The sequence below is a fragment of the Cetorhinus maximus genome, chromosome 23, assembly GCF_964194155.1.
Source record: "Cetorhinus maximus chromosome 23, sCetMax3.hap1.1, whole genome shotgun sequence".
In the NCBI taxonomy this organism is placed as follows: Eukaryota; Metazoa; Chordata; class Chondrichthyes; order Lamniformes; family Cetorhinidae; genus Cetorhinus; species Cetorhinus maximus.
The window spans coordinates 55,370,894-55,394,318 of record NC_135901.1 but is presented as its reverse complement, the minus strand read 5'-3'; the positions used below and the strand labels follow the sequence as shown (position 1 = coordinate 55,394,318).

The window sequence follows — 23,425 nt, the reverse complement described above, 5'->3', positions numbered from 1 at the left end:
GAAAGATGACTACTAGTGTGAAACAAAGACTAGCATTACCCTAAAGGCAGGCGCAACTGATACTGTGATTGAACACAAGGGAATGGGAGAGATGGTCCAAAATCACTTTTCATCGCTCCTCATCATGGATCTTCATTCTTTCATAGGCACGGCTGGCCAGCATTTGTTGCCCATCCAGAATTGTCCTTGAGATGTGTAACTTGTTAAACCATTTCGGAGGGCCGTTAAGAATCAATCACATCACTGTTGGTCTGGAGTCACAGGCAGGTCAGACCAGGTAAGGACGACCGATTGAATTCCCTAAAGGACTGGTGAATCACATGGGTTTGTACGACAATCCGTGATAGTTTCATGATCATCATGACTGCGAAAATACTGAGGACATGTCCGATCAGAATAAACGTCTTTTGTAAATTCAATATGAAATTAATTGCACAAATAACTCATGTTTATATCAAAAACTTCAGAAGGAACCAAAGTCCAACTCTTCATTTCATTGGGGAAGGGAAATGTTCATTAAGGCAAACTGCATGGATTCTGCAGAAACTCCTTCTTCCAAAGGGAATTTGGACATGTTTGAAAGGGAGAAATTTCTGATTCATGGAAAGGGAGAAGGAAACTGGGACTAATAGGCAAGATCTTTGTAAAAGGCTGGTTATAAATAGAATGGGTGGAAGGTCCTCTTGCTGCGCTGTGCCATTTGATGATGACATTGTTGATCAGTCTGTCTCCAGCATTCCTAATGAGAACAGCCGAATTCCATTTCTTCAAAACAAAGACCCAAAGTGCTGCTGGATGACGTCACCGTTGAACATTCCAGACAGCTCCACTGGGATCCAGGCAGGGAAATGTTCCTGTAGCGTTGTGGTTACCCCACTCATTTCGCTTCTGCAAGTTACTCCATTCAATGCTCGGGGAAACATTGTCACCCAACTGTGTGGAAAAGTTGCATCGCTGCCATTCCTGTTTATTGTTGAATGTGAGCTGAATGCAGGATCTTGCAGCCACATTAGATTCTCTCTTCACCATTTCTGATGATAACATTCAGCAAAATAAGATGTTTCCACTGGCAGCGGGTGATTGGAGAGTGCGGGGCTGGAATATTGTTACTTGTTCCTGTCTCACTCACTGTGGAGCTGAGCAACAGCGATGAATTGATGGGCTTGTTTCAATCCAATAGCCTCATAGATCTCTATTAATTTAGATGGGGGTTCACGGGATCGTTCATATTCTTTGTTATATCTGAAATGAATATCCATAAACAGAGCTTGGTGTGGGAACTCAGTGGGTGACAGCCGAGTTTTCAACGTGGTGGGTGGGATGGATTTTCTTGTAGTTTCAGGGCCCCGAAACAAATCAGAGCGTTAGTGAGTAATGATGGGGAGAAAAAAGTGCCAGCTTCGTCCCTGGGTGGTCTCGAACCACCAACCTTTCAGTTAACAGCCGAACGCGCTGACCAATTGCGCCACAGAGACTTGACAGAGGTACTTGCACTCTGTAAGATATCCTAAACCAATGGCTCAGCCAGAGAAAGCTTCAGATTGCCGTGACTGCAATGACAATTATTCCCTATCAGTTTTACTCTTCCCAAATAAAGGTTGGGCCATGCATTGTGGACACATGGAAAAAGTCTGATCCCACCCACTGCAGACACATCCATGTCACCGGGAACCAGCTCTCCTACAACCGGTGCTGTCTCCCTTCGAGCCTTTCGGTGTTTTGTCTGTTACTGAGTATTCTGATTGTCCCGAAGCCGATAATTCTAAAGGGGTTTCTCTGTTACACAGCGAGTGGTTAGGATCTGGAATGCACGACGTGAGAGTGTGGGGGGGGTGGAGGCAGATTCAATCACGGATTTCAAAAGAGAATTGGACAGAAAATGCAGGTCTCCAGGGACAAACGCGGGGGAGTGGGACCAGGTCAGTTAGTTTCCGGAAGAGTAAGAGATCTCCCTTTTCAGACGGAGTTAAGGAGATTTATTTCCTCTCAGAGGGTCATCAGCCTGTGGAATTATTTTCATCAGAGGTTTGGTCATTGAATTTACACAAGGCAGAATTAGACAGATTTTTGAGAGGCAAGGGGGTCAAAGGTTATGGGGGGCAGGCAGGAAGGCGGAGTTGAGACCAGAACCAGGTTTGCCATGACCTGAATGAATGGTGAAGCAGGGTCAAAGGGCTGAATGGCCTTTTCCTGCCTCTGAGTCTTTTGTTCCTACGACTCGGGCTGAATGGCCTCCATCTGTGTGTAGCCTTAGCACCGATTCTCTGACACCATGAGGCTCTGGAGAGGCAAATGGTCAATTCCTGCTTCTATTTGTTAAGTTCTATTTTGGAGCCATTACCACCCAAGGCAATGGTTAGTTTACATTTGATAGTGTCAGCGTGGCCGGCTGGGTTAAAGTGTTTTGTTTGACCTCTGTTCTCTTCGTGGGTTAGATTCAAAGTTTCAGTTGATTTGTTATTTCAGTCACTTCACCTGAGCATGGGCTCACGGTCATCAATATATTAAGATCTTCATCCTGGCAGGAAGAACAAGGAGACGCAGTATGAATTGTAGGGTGACTGGGGATATGTGAGGCCGAATTCCCCCTTTCTCTGTTATAACCTTTCTGTGATTTCATATGAACAAGTTTGAAATTGATGTGAGATCTGTAATTGCGGATGAGTGGTTAAAACAATGGGTTTGAAATCTACTGGGCTCTCCCCATGTAGGTTTCAATCCTTGCTGTCTGCTGCTCCTTACTTTAGGTGAATCCAGAATTAAATTAATTGTTGGTGAAATGGAATAAAAACTTTCCAAACACTCCCGTGTGTTTCTCCTGCTTCTCCTCCGCGTTTCTTCATTTCCGTTCATCTGCAAGCATTCACCAAATCTACAGTCTGAAATGGAACAATAATTGGAGAAGCTGGTGACATCCTAACTTTCTGGGTGTTTGTGGATCCTGAGGCCTCTGTCACTCTCGGTGTATGTGTCTGTGTGTGTTCCTCTGTGTGTGTCAATGTGGCTCAGTTCCCTGTAGGGATGAACACTTCTTTACCATCACAAACTTCATTCACATTATTCGTGCAACTTCATGTTAGAATGTTATGGTCCCACGTCTTTTCCCCGGAGACCTGCATTTTCTGTCCTATTCTCTTTTGAAATCCGCGATTGAATCTGTCTCCCTCACACTCTCAGGCCGTGCATTCCAGATCCTAACCACTCGCTCTGTAACACAGAAGCCCCTTCAGAATGGTACACTTTATGTGATGTTGCTTCTCCTCATTCTTCCGACCAACATGAATCACTTCACACTTCCCTACATTAAATTTCAGGTTCGCTTTAACAGTTTACACGAGGAATTCCTGTGCATTGTGACAGTTCACACAGCGGTAAGAAAAAAGTTAGCTCCTGATCAGGAGTTAAACCTGGGCTGCGGTTGTGAAAGCACCAAATCCGAAGCACGAAGCTCTCCGACTTCCAGTGAAGCCGAGGCTGTTTTCACTCAGAAGCCAGCGGCTGTGATATTAACAAAGCGGGATGGAGAGAGACTCAGTTTGAGCGGTGACACTGCTGGAGGGATGGGGAGTTGGGGATCACCCATCAAAGCTTAAAAAAAACGGCGGCGCTCAGCGTGGGGCTTGAAGTCACGATGCTGAGATTAAAAGTCTCACGCTTTACCAGGTAAGCTAGCCGGGAATGCACAGTCAATGTTCCCTATGCAAAAATTCAGGGAGATCAATGTTCCTTCCTCCCTGGAGCCTCAGCTTGTTCTGAATTTCAAAGTGTGGAAGGTAATCGGCCAACAAAAGCCCCAAGGTTACAATGCATTCCTCTCAATCATCAATAACATTCACATCTTCCACTTCTTAGCTGCACCTCCTTCCAAACATTGCAAACTCCACTTGCATCTTTCATCCTGATATTTTTCTCTTTGACATTTTAATATGAAGCTGCACAATTAATGTGAGTCAAGTTTATGAAGTGAATATGTGTCCATCCCCTCGGGGAACTGAACCGCATTGTCACACACAGAGGAACACACACCGACACATACACCGAGAGTGACAGAGGCCTAAGGAGAGACAAACACCCAGAAAGCAAGGATGTCACCAACTTGGTCAATTATTGTTCCATTTCAGGGGCCAAATGTAGTGAATGTTTGTAGATGAACAAAAGTAAGAAACACGGGGGTATTTGGGTGGTTTTCTTTATCATTTGATGGATAATTTACTCTGCAGACAGTTTATATCAATCAAGAATGAGAAGAAGGGGAATTGGCAGGATTCGAACCATGTGGAAAAACGCCTTAAGCACTCGGCCAGGACAACTGGGTAAAGGCTGCATGTTGCTTAAAATTAGAGAATGAATACAGGGAGTTCCAGTGAAAGGAGGTCTTCATGTCCGTGTCATTGTCCCATCTTTTCCCAGTCACCCTGGGATTTACACTGTCTCTCCTCATTCTTCCAAATGAAATACAACACGGCACAGATCAGCTGCCCCTTCACCGCACGGAGAATTTTTGGGAAGCGCCTCAAATAACAAACCACCAGAAAGTTTGGCAGCGGTGGGAGTGAAGCCCAAATCACCAGAGAGATCGAAACCTGAACCAGCGGCTGAGCCCACTCAGCCTCACTACCACATTCAGATTAGACACAAACATTGTCTTCACCAACATTGACACAATATAATATAACATAACACAATATAAAAAATTATGATCAGGAATTGGCCATTCGGCCCCTCGAGCGTTCTCAGCTACTTAATAAGGTCATGTGAAAACTTCAATCATCACCCAGTAACATCCGGACGTTTAGTTGCTGAACAGTTTCCACTCAAAGAAAAGAGAGAAATGTTTTAAAACTGCTCTTTTTTTCCCTGTACCATCTTAACATGAAGCCACAGAACTAACATGGCCAATGTTTGGGTGGTAAAAATGGGAAACTGAACCACATTGACACACACAGAAAATCACAAATATGCGTGTTGTTAAGATTTGAAATGGTGCTTATTTTCATACTGTCTTTCAATGTGCAGAAAGTGGAGCTGTGATTAGCTTATAGCTCAGACGATGCACAGCAAGAATGTACATAACAGGCTGATGCTGACAGTGCCTGTTTGGACTCAGTGAGCTGCATCTGACGATTGAGAACATTTAATTGCCGCTCAACGAGTCCTGTTCCAAATTCCCTGCCATAAATGAAAAGAAAACTCGCTGAATTTGCTGAATGTCTTGAATTCAAAGCATCATATGGAAGGTCAGAAAATTCATCTTAACCGTGGTATTAGGAAAAATAAAATGACAGAAAGTTACAGCAAAGAAAAAAGGCCATTCGGCCCTGTGTGCTGCTTTCAAAGAACAGTGTGATTGGTTGACCTGAATACTTTTAGGAAGAATGGACAGAAAGGAAATCGAGGCAGGGTCGCGCTGTTAATAAGGAACGAGATCGGTACATTAGTGACAGAGGATCTTAGATTGAAGGATCAAGATATGGAATTAGTTTGGGTGGAGCTAAGAAACAACAAGAGGCAGCAAACATTGGTGGGAGTTGTTTATAGGCCACTAAACTGTAGTGGTAATGTTGGGCATGGGATAAATCAGGAAATTAGAGCTGCATGTGACATGGGTAATACAGGAATAATATTCTGCCTCGCACCACCAGCTCTATAGTCAGTGCTTTGTAACCTACCACAGTCCTTCTCTTTTATTTTCACTCCCTTACTCCGACTCTGGGTTTATTCCCGAGTTTTGCCCTTGTGACATTTCCAGCTCTGATGTGAAATTTACACTCTTACTCCATCATTTCTAGCAGAGCTTTACAGTGTTATTTACAACCAACAAATTAATCACATTGATTTGATCAGCTCGCCCAGGAGGAATAAGTTTCAAATCCCTAACCAGGAATCGAACGCAGGCTGTACTGATAAAATTACCGCATTCTAACCACTAACCCAGCAGTTTGACACATGCAGGCTGCTTGTGGCATTTTCCCTTTCCAGATCCCTTTTTCCAGGGTCAAGTTTCTTTGACCAAATGGTCTATGTCATTTGAACACAAGTGCCGTCTTCAGCCAATGGGAAAAACCATTGCTGAGAGCTGGAACATGAAATCGATACTTTCCTCCTTTAAGACAGTTCTTAAAGCCTCCCCCTTTGACAGAGCTTTTAGTCATCTGACAGAATATGAGGCTCAGCGTCATACTTTGTTATACAATGCTCCTGGGGAACGCCTTGTGACATTTCATGAGGTAAAAGGAGCTTTATAAATATAAGTTGTTGTTGTACTCCATACAGAGAAAAAGACAGACTCCTGTTGTCTCTTTCATCCTGATATTTTTCACTGTAACATTGTAATGTGAAGTTGCACCACGAATGTGAATACAGTTTGTGCTCGTAAAAATGTGTTCACCTCCTCGGGGAACTAAACCACATTGACCCACACATAAGAACAAACAGAGATATACACCGAGAGTGACAGGGGCTTAAGGAGAGGCAAATGCCAGGATGAAATCATGTCACCAAATTGGCTCTTTTTTTTCCATTTCCGACTGGAGATTTGCAGAAGGCTGACAATGAATGGAAATAAGAGATCACGGATGTGTTTGGATCTCTTTTCCTCGATTCAAACGATAATTAGTTCTGTCTGCGTACAGTCAAAGTCAGAAATAACAGGAAACGTAGTCAGCAGGATTCGAACCTGCGCGGGGTAACCCCAATGGATTTCTAATCCATCGCCTTAACCACTCGGCCACGACTACAGAGGTTGCTCCTATACCATTATTAGTTGTATGAAATCGTAAAGGTTACAGCAGAGAAAGCGGTCTTTCTGCCCGTCTTGTCATGGCCATTACCTGGCCTTTTCCCCAGAACCCTGAAATTTATTCTGTCTCTCCTCATTCTTCCCACCAAATTGGAAATGAAAGAGTGAGAATGATCACATAAGCTTAGAAAGCTCACAGCAACCGTTGTTTTCATTGGCTGACAAAGTCGTTTATCTTGAACCTAAACAGGCAGTTTTGTGGTGAAAGAGATCTGAACTGAAAAACAATAGGCAAAAGCAGCGTAGATAAGCCAAATCGAAAATTATTGGTGCAACTTCCCTGGTGGTCTCATGGTTAGGATGCGGTGCTCTTAGCGCTGCAGCCCGCATTTGATTCCCGGTCAGGGAATGTCAATTTGTTGGAACGAGTGTTGGTTATTCATTGATTGGAAACGTTTAAAACTCCACCAGAATCAGGGGAGTGTGGTTTTAAGTTTTGCCTCAGAGCTGGAAAACAGCACACTTAGTTCAAGTGGGGTAAGGGAATGAAGGAAGAGGAGAGGGGAAAGGCTGGGTGCAAATCACTGACTGTAGAAATGTTGGTGTGAGGCAAAATATGGGTGGGAGAAGTACGAAATTTGCTGCCTACTGTTTGCACTGACACAAATATCATTCCTGAAGGATCAACCAATCACTACTGCTCTTTGAAACCAGCACGCCCTGCCTAATGGCCTCTTTCTGTGCTGTAACTTTTTGTAATTTTATATTTCCCAACAGCACGGGTCATTCTGCCATTTTATAACCCACTCGAGCGAGATGCGCTTTCTTACCTTGTATTTGGCTCTTTTGAAACCTAAACAAGGAACAAATTCAGTGAGTTTTCTTGTCATTTCCAGCACGAGATTTGTCACGAGACTAATTGAGCGACATATTAATGGTGCCAATCCTTCACTGGAGATCACCGCGTCCAAAGAGCACTGTTATCATCAGCCTGTCATGTATCTTCTTGCAGTACATCTGCTGAACAATATAAAGCTTATCACAGCTCTGCTTTCTACACATTGAAACCCAGTGTGAAAATCAATTACAAAGCTCAACAACTGGGAGGAGACTGACTGTGGATAATCGGCACTAGGCACATTCCTGTAATCAGTATCTGGGAGAACCAGGAAGATGAGATCCAGGTGTCTCTTTACCAACGAGTTTTACCCATTCCCACGAACTGGCTGTGTCTGCATCAAGCACCTAATTAACCTGGGGGCTGGACGGGTAGAGGAAGCTGGAGGCCAAACAGGGACAGAAGCAGAATGAGATGCGATATGAAAGTGTTTTGAATTAGATGTATGTCAGTTGCTTTCAGTGATGAATGACAGTCTTGTAAGTTTCACAGGAGCCGCAGTGATTAGTTGGTGTTTTTTTTTTATTTCAAGCAGCAAAATTTTAAAAGTAAAAAGATAAAAAACTGAAACTTTCTATATATAGCCTACAACAACAGTGCCTTTTACCGAATGAAACGTCATAAGACGTTCCCCAGGAGCATTGTATAACAAAGTGTGACACTGAGACACATATTCGGTCAGATGTCTAAAAGCTCGGTCAAAGGGGGAGGCTTTAAGAACTGTCTAAAAGGAGGAAAGTACCGATTTCATGTTCCAGCCATCAGCAATGGTTCTTCTCATTGGGGAAAAGTCACCTGTGTTCAACCCAAACAGACCAATTAGTCGGAGAAAGTTGTCTCTGGTGAAGGAGATCGGGAATGAAAAAGAAAATGTCATAAGTTGCCTCCATAATCCAAATGTCAAGCCTTGTTGGTAGTTTCCCTGATGTCCAGTGACTGGGAATCGGCGCTTCCATTGGACCAACAGCGAATAGGGTGGAGGGTTTTGGAAATTGAAAGTTATACATGAGCAGCTTGTGGGGCTATTTCACCTCACTGTCAATTTCATGTTCCAGATCACAGCAACCGTTGTTTTCATTGGCTGAAGAAGTCGTTTATCTTGAACCTAAACAGGCAGTTTTGTGGTGAAGGAGATCTGAACTGAAAAACAATAGGCAAATGCAGCGCAGATAAGCCAAATCAAAAACTGCTGGTGCAGATTCCCTGGTGGTCTAGTGGTCAGGATTCGGCGCTCTCACCGCCGCGACCCTGGTTCAATTCCCGGTCAGGGAATGTCGAGTTATTGAATTTGTTGGAATGAATGTTGATTTTTCATTGATTGGAAACGTTTAAAAGCTCCACCAGAATCAGAGAAGTGAGAGTTTAAGTTTCGCCTCAGAGCTGGAAAACATCACACTTGGTTCAAGGGGAGTGAGGGAATGAAGGAAGAGGAAAAGTTGCAAAGCACTGACTATAGAAATGTTGGTGTGAGGCAAAATATGAGTGGGAGAAGTACGAATTTTGCTGCCTACTGTTTGCACCGGCACAAATATCACTCCTGATGGATCAAACAATCACTACTGCTCTTTGAAAGCAGCACGCCCGGCCGAATGGCCTCTTTCTGTGCTGTAACTTTCTATAATTTTAAAGCAACAGCACGGGTCATTCTGCCATTTTATAACCCACTCGAGCGAGATGTACTTTCTTACCTTGTATTCGGCTCTTTTGAAACCTAAACACGGACCAAATTCAACGAGTTTTCTTGTCATTTCCAGCACGAGATTTGTCACGAGACTAATTGGGCGATACATTAATGGTGCCAATCCTTCACTGGAGCTCACCGCGTCCAAAGAGCACTGTTATCATCGGCCTGTCATGTATCTTCTTGCAGTACATCTGTTGAACAATATAAGCTTATCACAGCTTTGCTTTCTTCACATTGAAACCCAGTGTGAAAATCAATTAAAAAGCTGAACAACTTGGAGGGTAGTGACTGTGGGTACTTGTGGCTCAGTTCATAGCACCCTCGCCTTTGAATCAGAGGGTTGTGGGTTCATATCCCACTCCCGGAAAACCAAGAACTGTGATTGTACTCGAAAGAAGTTGCAATCTGTGACTGTTGGTAACTCGAAAGAGTTTCCTGTAATCAGTATCTGGGAGAATCAGGAAGATGAGATCCAGTTGTCTCTTTACCCACGAGTTTTACCCATTCCCACGAATTCACTGTGTCTGCATGAAGCACCTAATTGACCTGGGAGCTGGACGGGCAGAGGGAGCTGGGGGCGAGACAGAAGCAGAAAGAGATGCGACATGAACGTACTTTGAATTTCAGTGGTGAATGTCTGTCTTGTAAGTTTCACAGGAGCCGCAGTGATCAGTTGGTGTTTTATTTAAGCAGCAAGATTTCAAATTAAAAAGATAAAAGCAAATTACCTTGAATGATGGAAATCTGAAACAAAAGCAGGATATGCTGGAAAAACTCAGCAGCTGGAGCGAGGGTCAATGTTTCCAGACAGTACGACTTTTATTCAGATTTTCAAAGTATTAGAGCACCAGCGTGGGGCTCGAACCCATGACCCAAAGATTAACATTCTCATGCTCTGCCAAGTAAGCTAGTGAGGAACATGAAAAATTGTTTTGTATCTCAATATACATGGTTAAACCTGCTGATTTCTACCTGATAGCTCAGCTTGACCGGAATTTTAAAGTGTGGAACGTAATCGGCCGACAAATGCACCAAAGTTGCAATGCATTCCCCTCAATCATCAATAACATCATTCACATCTTCCACTTCTTAGCTGCACCTCCTTCCAAATACTGTGATCCATTTTCCTCAGGATTTTCTCCTGGATTTAATATTTACCTGCTTCGTGTCCTCATTTTGAAATCAGAATCGCTTCAATATCCAACACAATTTGAATTGCAAACCTGACGGGCAAACAATGGAAAACAAGTCACTCGGTAACACAAATCCCATGGTGCTCATTTTCAGATTCACAACAGTCAGATTTTCAATAAAATGAAGGAATTTTACAGTGAAAAGTTTAGAAAGTTGGTGTGACTTTTATTTGTGACTCAGTCACTCGGGTATTCTGTAAATGCTGTTCGGAGGTTTAGTGACCGGGATATAATCTACCTGCGTTTTCCTGAGCCTGTGCTCGGTGTATTGGGAGGTTTGGCCCGGGTTGGAGTATCTTGCATTCCAGGGATGGGCAGTAACCCGCTGATTGAAGCTGCAGTCGCCGCTTTCTGCTGGCAGCGCGTGATTGGAGAGTGTGGAGCCGGAACACTGCTGCTTTTCTGCTTTTCTCTGTCTCACTCACTGTGGAGTTGAGGAAGAGAGAATAATTGAGGGGTTCGTTTGATTCCAATAATTTCATGAATTTCTGATGGGTTAGATGAAGGTACAGAGTGGGTCCAAATCTTTTCTCATTGTATTTGACAGAAAACGTAATTTTAAAAAGAAGCTGTTTTTGTGGGAGCTCACTGGACAACAAAAGACCTGCCACCGTTTGGGGATATCTTGCAGCCCAAGTACCCAATGACAACCTGGAAATGGGTGACAATGAATGGTGCTGAGGGGGAAAAACAGTAAAAATCTTAAACCACTGGGTGGTCTTGAATGACCAACCTTTCAGTTAACAGACAAACACGCTGACCAATTGCGCCACAGACACTTACACAAACCTAACTGACAAGGTATCCAAACCAGGGTGTCAGATAGTCTAATGTTCAGATTTCCACGACCCAGACAGCTATCACGCTCTGTCAGTTTTACTCTTCCAAAATAAAGGGTGGGACATTCATTCCAGATATATGGAAACAGTCTGATCCCACCCACTTCAGACACATCCATGTCACCGGGAACCAGCTCTCCTACAACCGGTGCCATCTCCCTTTGAGCCTTTCATAGTCTTATCTGTTACCAAGTATTCTGATAGTCCCGAAGCCGATATTAGGTTTGAATTCCTGATGTGCAGTAACGAGAATCCTTTCAATGTCTCAAATCAGTTAATTTCACTGATAACATTAGTGTCACTGTTCCAGCGTCTTAAAGAAAGGAAAGGTGCCTTGACTGTCTCTGGTCAGTCGGGCAGGTCACCCTTCATTTGCATTGGATTCCATTCCTCAAAGTGGATTTTCATTTCCTTCTTGAGTTCCCTTACTACATCTGGCAGCATTTTTGGATTGAGAGGCATTATTAACATTTCAGATGCAGTGCAGTTCTGATGAAAGGTTACGGACCTGAAATGAAAACCATGCCTCTCTCTCCACAGTCACTACCAGAGCTGTTGAGAATTCCAGCATTTTCTATTTTTATTTCAGATAACCAGCATCTGCAGTAATTTGCTTTACTTTACATGATCAGTGAAACATATAAGATCCTCAGGGTACTTGACAGGGCGGTTTTGGAGAGGATGTTACCTCTTGTGAGAGAATCTAGAACTCGGAATCGCTGTTTAAAAACAAGGGGTCACCCATTTAAAATGGAGATGAGGCGATTTTTTTTCTCTCACAGGGTCGTGAAACTTTGGAACTCTGTTCCTGAAAAGGCTGTGGAAGCAAAGTCTTTGAATATTTTTAAGGCAGAGGTCGATATGTCCTTGGGAAGCAAGAGGGTGATAGGTTATCAGTGATAGGTGGGATACAGATTTCAGGTGACTATCAGGTCAGCCATGATCTTATTAAATGGCGGAGTAGGCTTGAGGGGCCGAATGGCCTACTCCTGTTCCTTTTTCTTAAGTAGTGCTAAGAATGTGGAACCCATTACCAGTCAATTTCGAGATCCATGTCTGAGCTGAAAATGTGTAGGTAAACCCACACTGTAAGCAGATTGTTCACCAGTTAAAATTGGAAAGGGATTCACTCTCATCCCTTTTACTGACACAGCAACACAGTCTTGCTGGTGGGAGACCATTCAGATACTTCACGTGTGCAAAGTGCTTTATTCAGTTTGCCCACACGTTAACACTCCAACTTTAAAAGTTCAAAAGATTTGATCCACAATCAGAGCAGAGATCTGTTCTCTTAAATGTTCCATGTATCGGGGGAAATGTTACCAGCTCACCCCATCTGCTGAGACTACACTGAGTTCAGATCTAACTGTCGGGGTTTGTTCTGCATCCAGGTGAGAATTGCGGTGGACCCCTTAGCAATTTGGCCGCTGTTTCATTGATTCAACAATTTTATGTCTTGCCCCTATGGCACCCATCGTATTCTGATTACAGGACAGAGGTTTCTGTTCTACAACGTGATATTTCAATGGCGGAGCGGCCACCCAGCATTCGCTGCGGGGCAGAATGTGCCCTCTCTTCACAACAGCAGCGCCTACGCATGCGCAGTACTGAGTGTGGTGGGGCATGCGCATTGCGGTCGGATCCATTAGCATGCGCAGTGCTGGTCTGTGACTGAAGCTGCTCAGAGCGGGTGAGAGAATGTCGAGTGGAGCAAACTAACAGAGTTAGTGGGTGTGTGAGGAGGAATGGAGCCAGCGGAGTGGAAATAGAGGCTTGATAAAGACACAGTGCAGGCCGCAGACCTCAAATAACAAGATACCGGTCTTGTATTTGCAGAGAACGGGCCGAAAAAGTCTGGATTTCTCCCTTCGCCAGGCCCGGGGTAACGGCCGCCATCTTTATAGGGGGCAATGTGCAGCAGGGCGCATGCGCGGTCATCCTGGTCCAGGTAGCAGGAGGAGATAGTGTTATGCATTTCTATCCCGGACCGACAGGGATGGATTTTGGAAACTCCTTTTACAGGGGGTAAGAAGGGGAGGATTTACACACAGCAAACTCAAACCAAGAGAAACGTTTGTTCTTTCTGAATTTCAATCCTGGATTGACCGTGATGGATTTTTTGAATTCCATTTACAGGATGTTAGAAGAGGAGGAACTCAAGGGATACTTGAGGGAGATGAGAAACTGAAACCAAACATCATGACAAAATCTGAAAGTCTCTTGATTCACCAGGACCTGAATAGCACCAGCCTTTGAATGTAAGCTTTGAGGTCATTTTCAGTTACTGGGTAAAAAATCTCTTCCTCACATTGTGGATCTTACCTAAAATCTTAAATCTCTTTCCCTTAATCCTTTCATAATCAGCCAATGGGAACAGCTTTAATTTAACTACCTTTCATAATCCTGTACACCTCTATCAAATCTCCCCTCAAGCTCCTTTACTACAAGGAGAACAACCTCAGTTTCTTGAATTTAATCTTACAATTAAAATCCCTCATCCCTCGACCCATTCTGATAAATCTCCTCTGCCCCCTCTCAAGGACCCTCACATCATAATTTGTGGTGATTGCTGGTTTGCACAGACCCAGATGTTCTGTGTCTGTGACATCATCACACATTGACAATTACACTGTGACATCATCACACATCAACAATCACACTGTGACATCACCCCGCTCCCCAGGTATTTCCTCAACTGGGAGATTTTTCACTGACTCCAGTGCTTCTGATATCTTTCTAGCTACAGGCTGCAACAGGAGAGTTTAAGTTTGAAAATGGTGATATTCTTTCAGAGGTGAGTATTTTTCACCATCCATCTACAATTTAGAGCTTTTAGTGCTGTGATGTTTTCTGTGAGAGGTTCCAAGTCTCTGGGACTGGTGTGGCTCCTTTACTGAGGATTTGAATCCATGTCCATCCATTGCTCTGTTTCACCTCTGCCCTCCCTGATCACCTCTCTACCATTGTCCACCTTCCTCTGTCTCTAATAATGGATCTATTTGAGTTATGTTTAGTATTTTATTGTTACTTCTGCTGACTGTGTCTCAATGAGGTTTCCTCCGCTGCCCATCCTCTGACCATGTGCTGCTGGTTTCCCAGCTTTATCTTCCCACAGTATCTTTCATAGTCAGGAACTGTTTTTCCTGCGCTATAGTCCATTTCTATTCCACTTCTGAGCTTATGTTGATCACCAAATTCTGCAGCAATTTTACTCCCTGTAAATCATTCTGCGAACCCTGAAATGTTTACTCTGTTTCCCTCTCCACAGATACCAGCAAATATTGCCAATTCCCAGTTGCCTGTGGAGAAGATGATGTTTGACCTTCTTGAACCGCTGCAGTCCGTGTGGTGAAGGTGCTCCCACGATGCTGTTAGGTAAGGAGTTACAGGTTATTCACCCAGTGATGATGAAGGAACAGTGATATATGTCCAAATCAACAAGAACAATTTGTATTTATAAAGCACTTTTAATGTAAGACAATGTTCCAAGGCATTTCACAGAAATGTTACAAAGCAAGGTTTGACACTGAGCCACATGAGGAGATATTAGGGCAGGTGATCAAGCGTTTGGTCAAAGAAGTGGGTTTTACAGAGTAAATTAAAGGAGGAAAATGAGGTAGAGAATGGGAGAGGTTTAGGGAGTGAATTCCAGAGCTTGGAGCCTTGGAAAGTGACAGAATGGGCACGAATGTGGAACAATAGAAATCAGGAACACTCAGTATGCCAAATTAGAGGAGCGCAGATATTTCCGAGGGTTGTTATGTTGGAGGAGCTTCCAGCAACAGGGAGCAGCCATACAGGAATTTGAAAATAAGGGGTGGAGTCGGGCGATGTTACTGAGGTGGAAATAGGTGGTCTTGGTGATGATGTGGATATGTGGTTGGAAGCTCATCTTGGGGTGAAATATTTCACCATGGTTGTGAACTGTCTGGTTCAGTCCCAGACAGTTGTCAGGGAGAGGGATAGAGTCGGTGTCTAGGGAGTGACATTTGTAGTGGGGACTGAAGACAATGGCTTCAATCTTCCCAATATTTAAATGGAGGAAATTTCTGTACATCCAGTACAGGATGTCAGACAAGTCAGGAGGGTGTGTGACTTGGAGGGGAACTTGGAGGTGATGGTGTTCACATCCACCTGCTACCCTGGTCCTTCTCCGGGGTAGAGGTTGAAGGTTTGGGAGATTCTGTCAAAGTTCTGGTTTATTTGTAGGTCTATGAAAAGCCCTCTCCTCACCCCCTGCTTCTCCCACTCCTCTCTCTGACTTTTTCTCTCTCTCCTTTTCTCCTTCTGTCACATAGAATTCTCCAGCCCAGCGGGTTGTGGATGCTCCATCATTGAATATATTTCAGGCTGAGATGGAGAGATTTTTGGTCTCTCAGGGAGTCGAGGGACATGGGGAGTGGGTGGGAAATTGCAGATGAAGCCCAAGATCAGCCACGATCGTATTGAATGGTGGAGCAGGCTCGACGGGGTGTTAGGTCTTCTCTTGTTCCTATTACTTCAGTTCTTATGGAGACCAGAGTCTTATGTAGGCCCAGACCGGGTGGCAGGTTCCCTTCCCTGAAGGACATTAGTGAACCAGTTGGGTTTTTATGACGATCCAGCAGTTTTCTTGGTCACTTCTTCCTAGTGCCGGCCCCACAAATTCCCAGATTCATTCAGCTCAATTTCACAACCTGCCTTTGTGTTTTTGTGGGTTCTCTCTCACTCCCTTTTTTCTGTTTTAAATCAATTCCACAGGGTATTAGAAGGGGAGGATTTGCAGTCGGGAAACTGAAACTAAACATCAGCTCAGGATCTGACGGAGCCGTCCAATTTATCGTAACCTGAATATCATCAGATTTTGAACATGGAAGGAAAAAGCACCGTTCACAGTGGGGAGAAACTGTACACGTGTTCTGTGTGTGGACAAGGCTTCAATCAATCATCTGACCTAATGGGACATAAATGCAGTCACAATGGAGAGAAACCGTGGAAATGTGGGAACTGTGGGAAGGGATTCAAATACCCATCTGACCTGGAAAAGCATCAGCGCAGTCACACTGGGGAGAGGCCATTCACCTGCTCCACATGTGGTAAAGGATTCACTCAGTCATCCAACCTGCGGAAACACCAGCGAGTTCACACCGATGAGAGGCCTTTTAAATGCCCAGACTGTGGGAAGTGCTATAAAAGTTCCGGGGAACTCATGTTCCATCAACGTGTTCACACTGATGAGAGGATGTTCAGGTGCTCTCACTGTGAGACTGGGTTCAAGACATCATCTGATCTCACTGTACACCTGAGAATTCACACTGGAGAGAGGCCGTTCACCTGCTCCCAGTGTGGGAATGGATTCACTCAGTTACCCCATCTGCTGACACACAAGCATGTTCTCACTGAGGAGAGACTTTTCAAATGCCCAGGTTGTGGGAAGTGCTATAAAAGTTCCAGGGAACTAATGTGCCATCAACGTGTTCACACTGACGAGAGACCATTCAGGTGCTCTCACTGTGGGACTGGGTTCAAAACATCATCTCAGCTCACTGTACACCAGCGAATTCACACTGGGGAGAAGCCATTCACCTGCTCTGAGTGTGGGATGGTATTCACTCAGTCATCCCACCTGCAGACACACCAGCGACTTCACACTGGGGAGAGACCTTTTAAATGCCCAGACTGTGGGAAATGCTATAAAAGTTCTTGGAATCTGATGTACCATCAACGTGTTCACACTGACGAGAAACCGTTCGCCTGCTCCAAGTGTGGGAAGGGATTCACACAATCATCTCAACTGCTGACACACCAGCGACTTCACACTGATGAGGGACCTTTTAAATGCCCAGACTGTGGGAAGTGCTATAAAAGTTCTGGGAACCTGATATACCATCAACATGTTCACACTGACGAGAGACCATTCAGGTGCTCTCACTGCGGGACTGGATTCAAGACATCATTTGAGCTCACCGTTCACCAATGGATTCACACTGGGGAGAGGCTGTTCATCTGCTCTAATTGTGGGAATCGATTCACTACCTCATCCCACCTGCTGAGACACCAGCGAGTTCACAAGTAACTGTAGCCATTGGATTTTGTTGTTAATCACATCCAGACTGAACCATGTTCTTCGGGGCCCATTTCTGCTGATGTTCATCGACTCCTAATATTCTGGATGAAGTTAAATAAATCAGCTTTTTGTTAAATACAGTGTGTGTTGAATCTGTTAAACATCTCTGTCAGTTCCATTTGAAGGGCTCTCCCTCTCCCTTCTCTCCTCCATCTTCACCTCCAACAACAAGTGTGAGGAGCTCATGGAGTTTCTTTGTCACTTAGATTGAGACAATCCGATCAGCTGCCTCTGCTGCTTCCCTCCCTTCCACTAGCCCACTGGGACAAACTGTCTCTAAAGTTCCCCAATGTCCGAACCCACATCTTTCTCCAGTTTCTCTCCCATCTCCCCTCATGTCCTCCCAGTGCTCATCTTGTCCATGAGACCCACCTCCTGCTCCATCGACCCTATTCCTATGACAATGTTGATGGCCCAACTTCCCCATGTTTGAAGACATGGTTACTGGTTCTCTCTCCAGGTGCTGTTCTTTGCCTCAAATCTGCCATCACCACCCCCTCCTCAAAAATAAACCTTTTATCCACCATTCTTGCAAACTACTGCCCCATCTCCAAGCTCCCGCTCCTCCCTATACTGTTCCAATGTGCTGTCACCTCCCAAATACTAGGATTGTCAGTGTGAACAGGGTGGGATGTGTTTGGAGACAGGATGTCCCAGTTCTCCACCCTGGGATTCTCAGTGTGAACAGTGGGGGATGTGTTTAGAGACAGGATGTCCCAGTTCTCCACCCTGGGATTCTCAGTGTGAACAGGGTGAGATGTGTTTGGAGACAGGATGTCCCAGTTCTCCACCCTGGGATTGTCAGTGTGAACAGGGTGGGATGTGTTTGGAGACAGGATGTCCCAGTTCTCCACCCTGGGATTGTCAGTGTGAACAGGGTGGGATGTGTTTGGAGACAGGATGTCCCAGTTCCCCAACCTGGGATTCTCAGTGTGAACAGGGTGGGATGTGTTTGGAGACGGGATGTCCCAGTTCTCCACCCTGGGATTCTCAGTGTGAACAGGGTGGGATGTGCTTGGAGACAGGATGCCCCAGTTCCCCACCCTGGGATTCTCAGTGTGAACAGGGTGGGATGTGTTTGGAGACAGGAGGTCCCAGTTCTCCACCCTGGGATTCTCAGTGTGAACAGGGTGGGATGTGTTTGGAGACAGGATGTCCCAGTTCTCCACCCTGGGATTTTCAGTATGAACATGGTGGGATGTGTTTGGAGACAGGATGTCCCAGTTCTCCACCCTGGGATTCTCAGTGTGAACAGGGTGGGATGTGTTTGGAGACAGGATGTCCCAGTTCTCCACCCTGGGATTCTCAGTGTGAACAGGGTGGGATGTGTTTGGAGACAGGATGTCCCAGTTCTCCACCCTGGGATTGTCAGTGTGAACAGGGTGGGATGTGTTTGGAGACAGGATGTCCCAGTTTTCCACCTTTAAAGGGACAGGGAGAGGACCAGCTGGGCTGAATGATGCTGCTTTATGACATCACTGCAGTGCCTAGTAACCATTCTCCCTGAGCCCTGCTCATTATGGGCTGGCTTTAGCTCAGTGCTGTTACAGGGAGGGAAACAGGAGGAGGATTCGAGCCGTGTGGAGCTCAGGATTAATGGGGAGAGATACAGGATCAATTTCTACCTTACTGAGTGAGAAATGTCATTGTCCCAGACACTCCCTGTCCCTCGGTATCTGTATCCGGGGGACAGGCTGATGGGTTTACTCTGTATCTAATCCGTGCTGTGTTTGACTGGAGAGTGTTTGATTCTGACAGAAGCCATTCACCTCGATGATGATGAGATAAACCCATCAGCTTCTCCCCTGGACACTGATCCTGAAGGACAAGGAGTATCTGGAATATTTTGTACCATGTACTTGACCCAGTTTTGAACTCCTTGCTCACATCTCCTCTCATCCTGCTTTGTTCTAATGAAAAGACCCCCAGTTTCTCCAGTCTCTCCTCATGGGAAAGAGAAATTGGAATGAAGTTTGAAACTCAAACAGGAGCTTCACAGCAGACAGGTCACCATGAGAAAACATTTCATTCCACAGTCAGTTGTTATCATCTGGAATACACTGTCTGAAAGTTTGGTGGGAGCAGATTCAACAGTAACTTTCAAAAGGGAATTGGAGAAATGCTTGAAGGAAAACATTGACCGGGGCCATGGGGAAACAACAGGGGAGTGGATTATTCAGATAGCTCTTCCAAAGAGCTGACAAAGGCACAATGTGCCAAATGGCCTCCTTTTGTGCTGTCACCCCTCATCCATTGTATCGTCTCTGTGAATCTCCTGCACTCTCTCCATGGCCTTGACATCTTTCCTGTTGTAAGATACCCAGAATTTGACTCAATATTCTAAATGCAGCCTAACCAATGATTTACAAATTAATTTTATAAATAAAAATGGAGTAACAGGTTCAAACAGCACTTTAAACTTGTCCTTCAAATTTAAAGATTTATGTTACTGAACCCCTTGTAACATGGCTAAAATACTTTGAGGTAAAATGTCTGGTATAACGTGTATTATGAGATAGAGAAGTTTAGTCTGAGTTCGAAACTCAAACAAGCTCTTTACTGCAGACAGGTCACCACGGCAACACTGATAAGACATTCCATTGCACAGAATCAGCTCATTGGAAACTCGAATCAGTTCAGGGAAAAGGACAGAGTTTGTCTGTTATTGACCATATTATAAACTGAAACCAGAGTGAGGAATAGATCAGATTATAATGTGTGATGTTTATACCTATAATTGTGAAACTATCAGAAATAACAGAATTAACAATGGGCAGGGGGGTTTAGGGAGAATGAGAACATTCCTGAAGAAAAGTAATTGCTGGGAAACAGGGAATGTGTCCTTGTGAATCACAGATTCGAGAAATTCCAGCTGTCTTTTCCTCACTTCCTGCCAAAACCCAGCAGAGAAGACAATGAATCAGGGGCCAGAGCTGGATCACTACAGGGTATAAAAGTGAGGGGATACTGATGTAAGGAGGCAGCCGGGACTGGAGACACCAGAAATCAAACTCAGGGCACCCGAGGTTCCATCCCGTGGGCTGACCTCGTGTAAGTGACTCTGGACACATGGGAGTTACATGTTTATTCTGATTTATGGATCAATATACGATACAGTAGAGAACAGAGAATCTGCTCAGCATATGCTTCTTAATGAGGTGTTGAAGTTGCTGACTCTGGACTCTCAAACCCACAGATTCTGAGAGAGAGAGAATACAGAAAGAAAGCAATGAATGATATGTAAAATTGAGGGGGAAACAGGAAGTGATCAATGAGTGAAGTTATAATGACAAAGGATAGACAATGAGAGAAAGTAGAGAAATAAAAGATATCTACAAATCTCAGAGGATGTGAGAATAGTTACAGAAGGTTAATTAATTTGGGGATAGTATGGGGAAATGGTGTTGAAGTAGAAGATTATTAAATGGTGCAGCATCACGCTCCTATTTCTTATGTTCTTCTAAAAAGTGTATTGTTTTAGAAACAAATATTTCTGTACAGGCTTTTAATTCGGGGTGTGTGGGCGTTGGTAGCAAGTCTATTATATAAACTGCCCATCTCTTGTTACCCATTGAGAAGGTAATGGTGGTCTTGGTGATGATGTGGAGATGTGGTTGGAAGCTCATCTTGGGGTGAAATATTTCACCATGATTGTGAACAGTCTGATTCAGTCTCAGACAGTTGTCAGGGAGAGGGATGGAGTAGGTATTTGGGGAGTGGAGTTTGTAGTGGGGACTGAAGACAATGGTTTCAGTCTTCCCAATATTTAAATGAAGGAAATTTCTGCTCATCCAGTATTGGACGGTGTGTAACTTTGAAGAGAACTTTGAGGTGATGGTGTGCACTCACACCTGCTACCCTGGTCCTTCTAGGTAGTGGAGGTTGATGGTTTGCAAGAACCTGATGTATTTCTGTTCTATTTGTATAGGGTCAAGATATTCTCTCTCCTTCGCTTCTCTCTTGCCCTTCCTCTCACACTCGCACTCCTCCCACAGAGGCCAGCATCTTGTGTAGGCCCAGACCGGGTGGCAGGTTCCCTTCCGTGAAGGACATTAGTGAACCAGTTGGGTTTTTATGACAATCCAGCAGTTTTCATGGTCACTTTTTCCTCGTGCCAGCCCCACAAATTCCCAGACTCATTCAGCTCAATTTCACAACCTGCCTTTGTGTTTTTGTGGGTTCTCTCTCACTCCCTTTTTTCTGTTTTAAATCAATTTCACAGGGTATTAGAAGGGGAGGATTTACAGTCGGGAAACTCAAACCAAACATCGCATCAGGATCTGACAGAGTCACTCGATCCATCAAGCTCGATAATGGAAGGAAAAAGCAGTGTTTACACTGAGGAGTAACTGTGGAAATGTGAGGACTGTGGGAAGAGATTCAATTCCCCATCTCAGCTCGAAACTCATCAGCGAGTTCATACTGGGGAGAGACCGTTCACCTGTTCCTCTGTATGTGGGCAGGGATTCACTCAGTTATCCAACCTGCTGAGACACCAGCGAGTTCACACTGGGGTGAGGCCGTTCACCTGCTCTGTATGTGGGCAGCGATTCACTCAGTTATCCAACCTGCTGAGACACCAGCGATTCAATACTGATGAGAGGCATTTTAAATGTTCGGACTGCGGGAAGTGCTTTAAAAGTTCTGGGGAACTGTTGTGCCATCAACGTGTTCACACTGATGAGAGACCGTTCAGGTGCTCTCACTGTGGGACCGGATTCAGGCACTCATCTCACCTCACTGTACACCAGCGAATTCACAATGGGGTAAGGACGTTTACCTGCTCCGAGTGTAGAAAGGGATTCACTCAGTTATGTCACCTGCTGACACACCAGGGAGAGACCGTATACCTGCTCAGAGTGTGGGAAGGGGTTCATTGATTCATCCACCCTTTTTAGACACCATCGAATTCACACTGGGGAGAGACCATTCACCTGCTCTGAGTGTGGGAAGGGATTCACTCAGTCATCCCACCTGCCAACACACCAGCGAGTTCACAATTAACTACAGTGATTGGATTTTGTTGTTCATTACATCCAGGACTGAACAAATTTCATCGGAGTCTGTTTTTGCTGATGTTGAAAAGCTCCAACCATGTTGGAGGTGCTAAATATTCTGGATGAAGTCAAATAAATCAACTTTGTATTAAACACACAGTATGTTGAACATTTTTCATATCTTTAACACAAGTCAGTTCCTTTTGACGGGCTCTCTCTCTCTCCCCTGTCTTCTCCATCCTCACCTCCAACAACAAGTGTGAGGAGCTCATGGAGCTTCTTTGTCACTAAGGTTGAGACAATCCAATCAGCTGCCTCTGCTGCTTCCCTCCCTTCCTCTAGCCTACCGGGACAAACTGTCTCTAAAGTTCCCCTTGTCAGAGCCCCAAACTCACATTTTTCCCCAGTTTCTCTCCCCTCATGCCCTCTCAGTACTCATCTTGTCCTCTGCTGTATTGACCCCATTCTCATTAAACTACTGATCACCCAGCTTCCCTATCTCAGCTGATATTGTTAATGGCTCTCTCTATCTTTCTTCTGGTACTGTCTCTCTCAATTTCAAATCCACTGTTATCACCTGAAAAAACACTTGACCCCACCACCCTAAAATTCCACCCCATCTCCAAACTCACTTTCCTCTGCACAGTCCTTCGACTTAGTGTCCCCCAGGGACTTCAATCTCCATGCAATTGCATGTCCCCACCTGACCCCAGCTTATCTGCTGCTCAAACCCTCATCCCTGCCCTTGTTACCTTGAGACTTGATGATTCCAATACATTCCTGACCAGCTTCTCACATTCACCCCACCCCCACGCAGAAACATAAATCATCGAAAACTCTGCTGCCCGTGTGCTTTTTCACACCATGTCCTGTTCACCCATCACCCCTTGGCTCGCTGACATACATTGGCTCCTAGTCAAGCAATGCCTCAAGTTTAAAACTCACATCCTTGTTTTCAAATCCCCCTGT

General features: G+C 44.7%; 1 protein-coding gene and 3 non-coding genes across 4 annotated transcripts in view; 2 read left to right on the top strand and 2 right to left on the bottom strand.

Annotated features, from left to right (window-relative positions):
* LOC144698565 (uncharacterized) overlaps positions 1 to 22,463 on the top strand; it is a 160,266-nt gene extending 137,803 nt beyond the window's left edge. Inside the window, exons 4-7 of the mRNA XM_078570495.1 lie at positions 16,470 to 16,576; positions 16,742 to 16,996; positions 22,066 to 22,209; positions 22,358 to 22,463. Coding sequence (XP_078426621.1) covers positions 16,470 to 16,576; positions 16,742 to 16,996; positions 22,066 to 22,209; positions 22,358 to 22,463 — 612 coding nt within the window. The remainder of the gene's footprint in view (positions 1 to 16,469; positions 16,577 to 16,741; positions 16,997 to 22,065; positions 22,210 to 22,357) is intronic.
* Positions 1,402 to 1,475, bottom strand: trnan-guu (transfer RNA asparagine (anticodon GUU)). The gene has a single exon. It is a non-coding gene; the product is annotated as a tRNA-Asn (tRNA).
* Positions 6,656 to 6,737, bottom strand: trnas-aga (transfer RNA serine (anticodon AGA)). Its single transcript has one exon. It is a non-coding gene; the product is annotated as a tRNA-Ser (tRNA).
* Positions 8,838 to 8,909, top strand: trnae-cuc (transfer RNA glutamic acid (anticodon CUC)). Its single transcript has one exon. It is a non-coding gene; the product is annotated as a tRNA-Glu (tRNA).
* Positions 22,464 to 23,425: the final 962 nt, after the last annotated feature.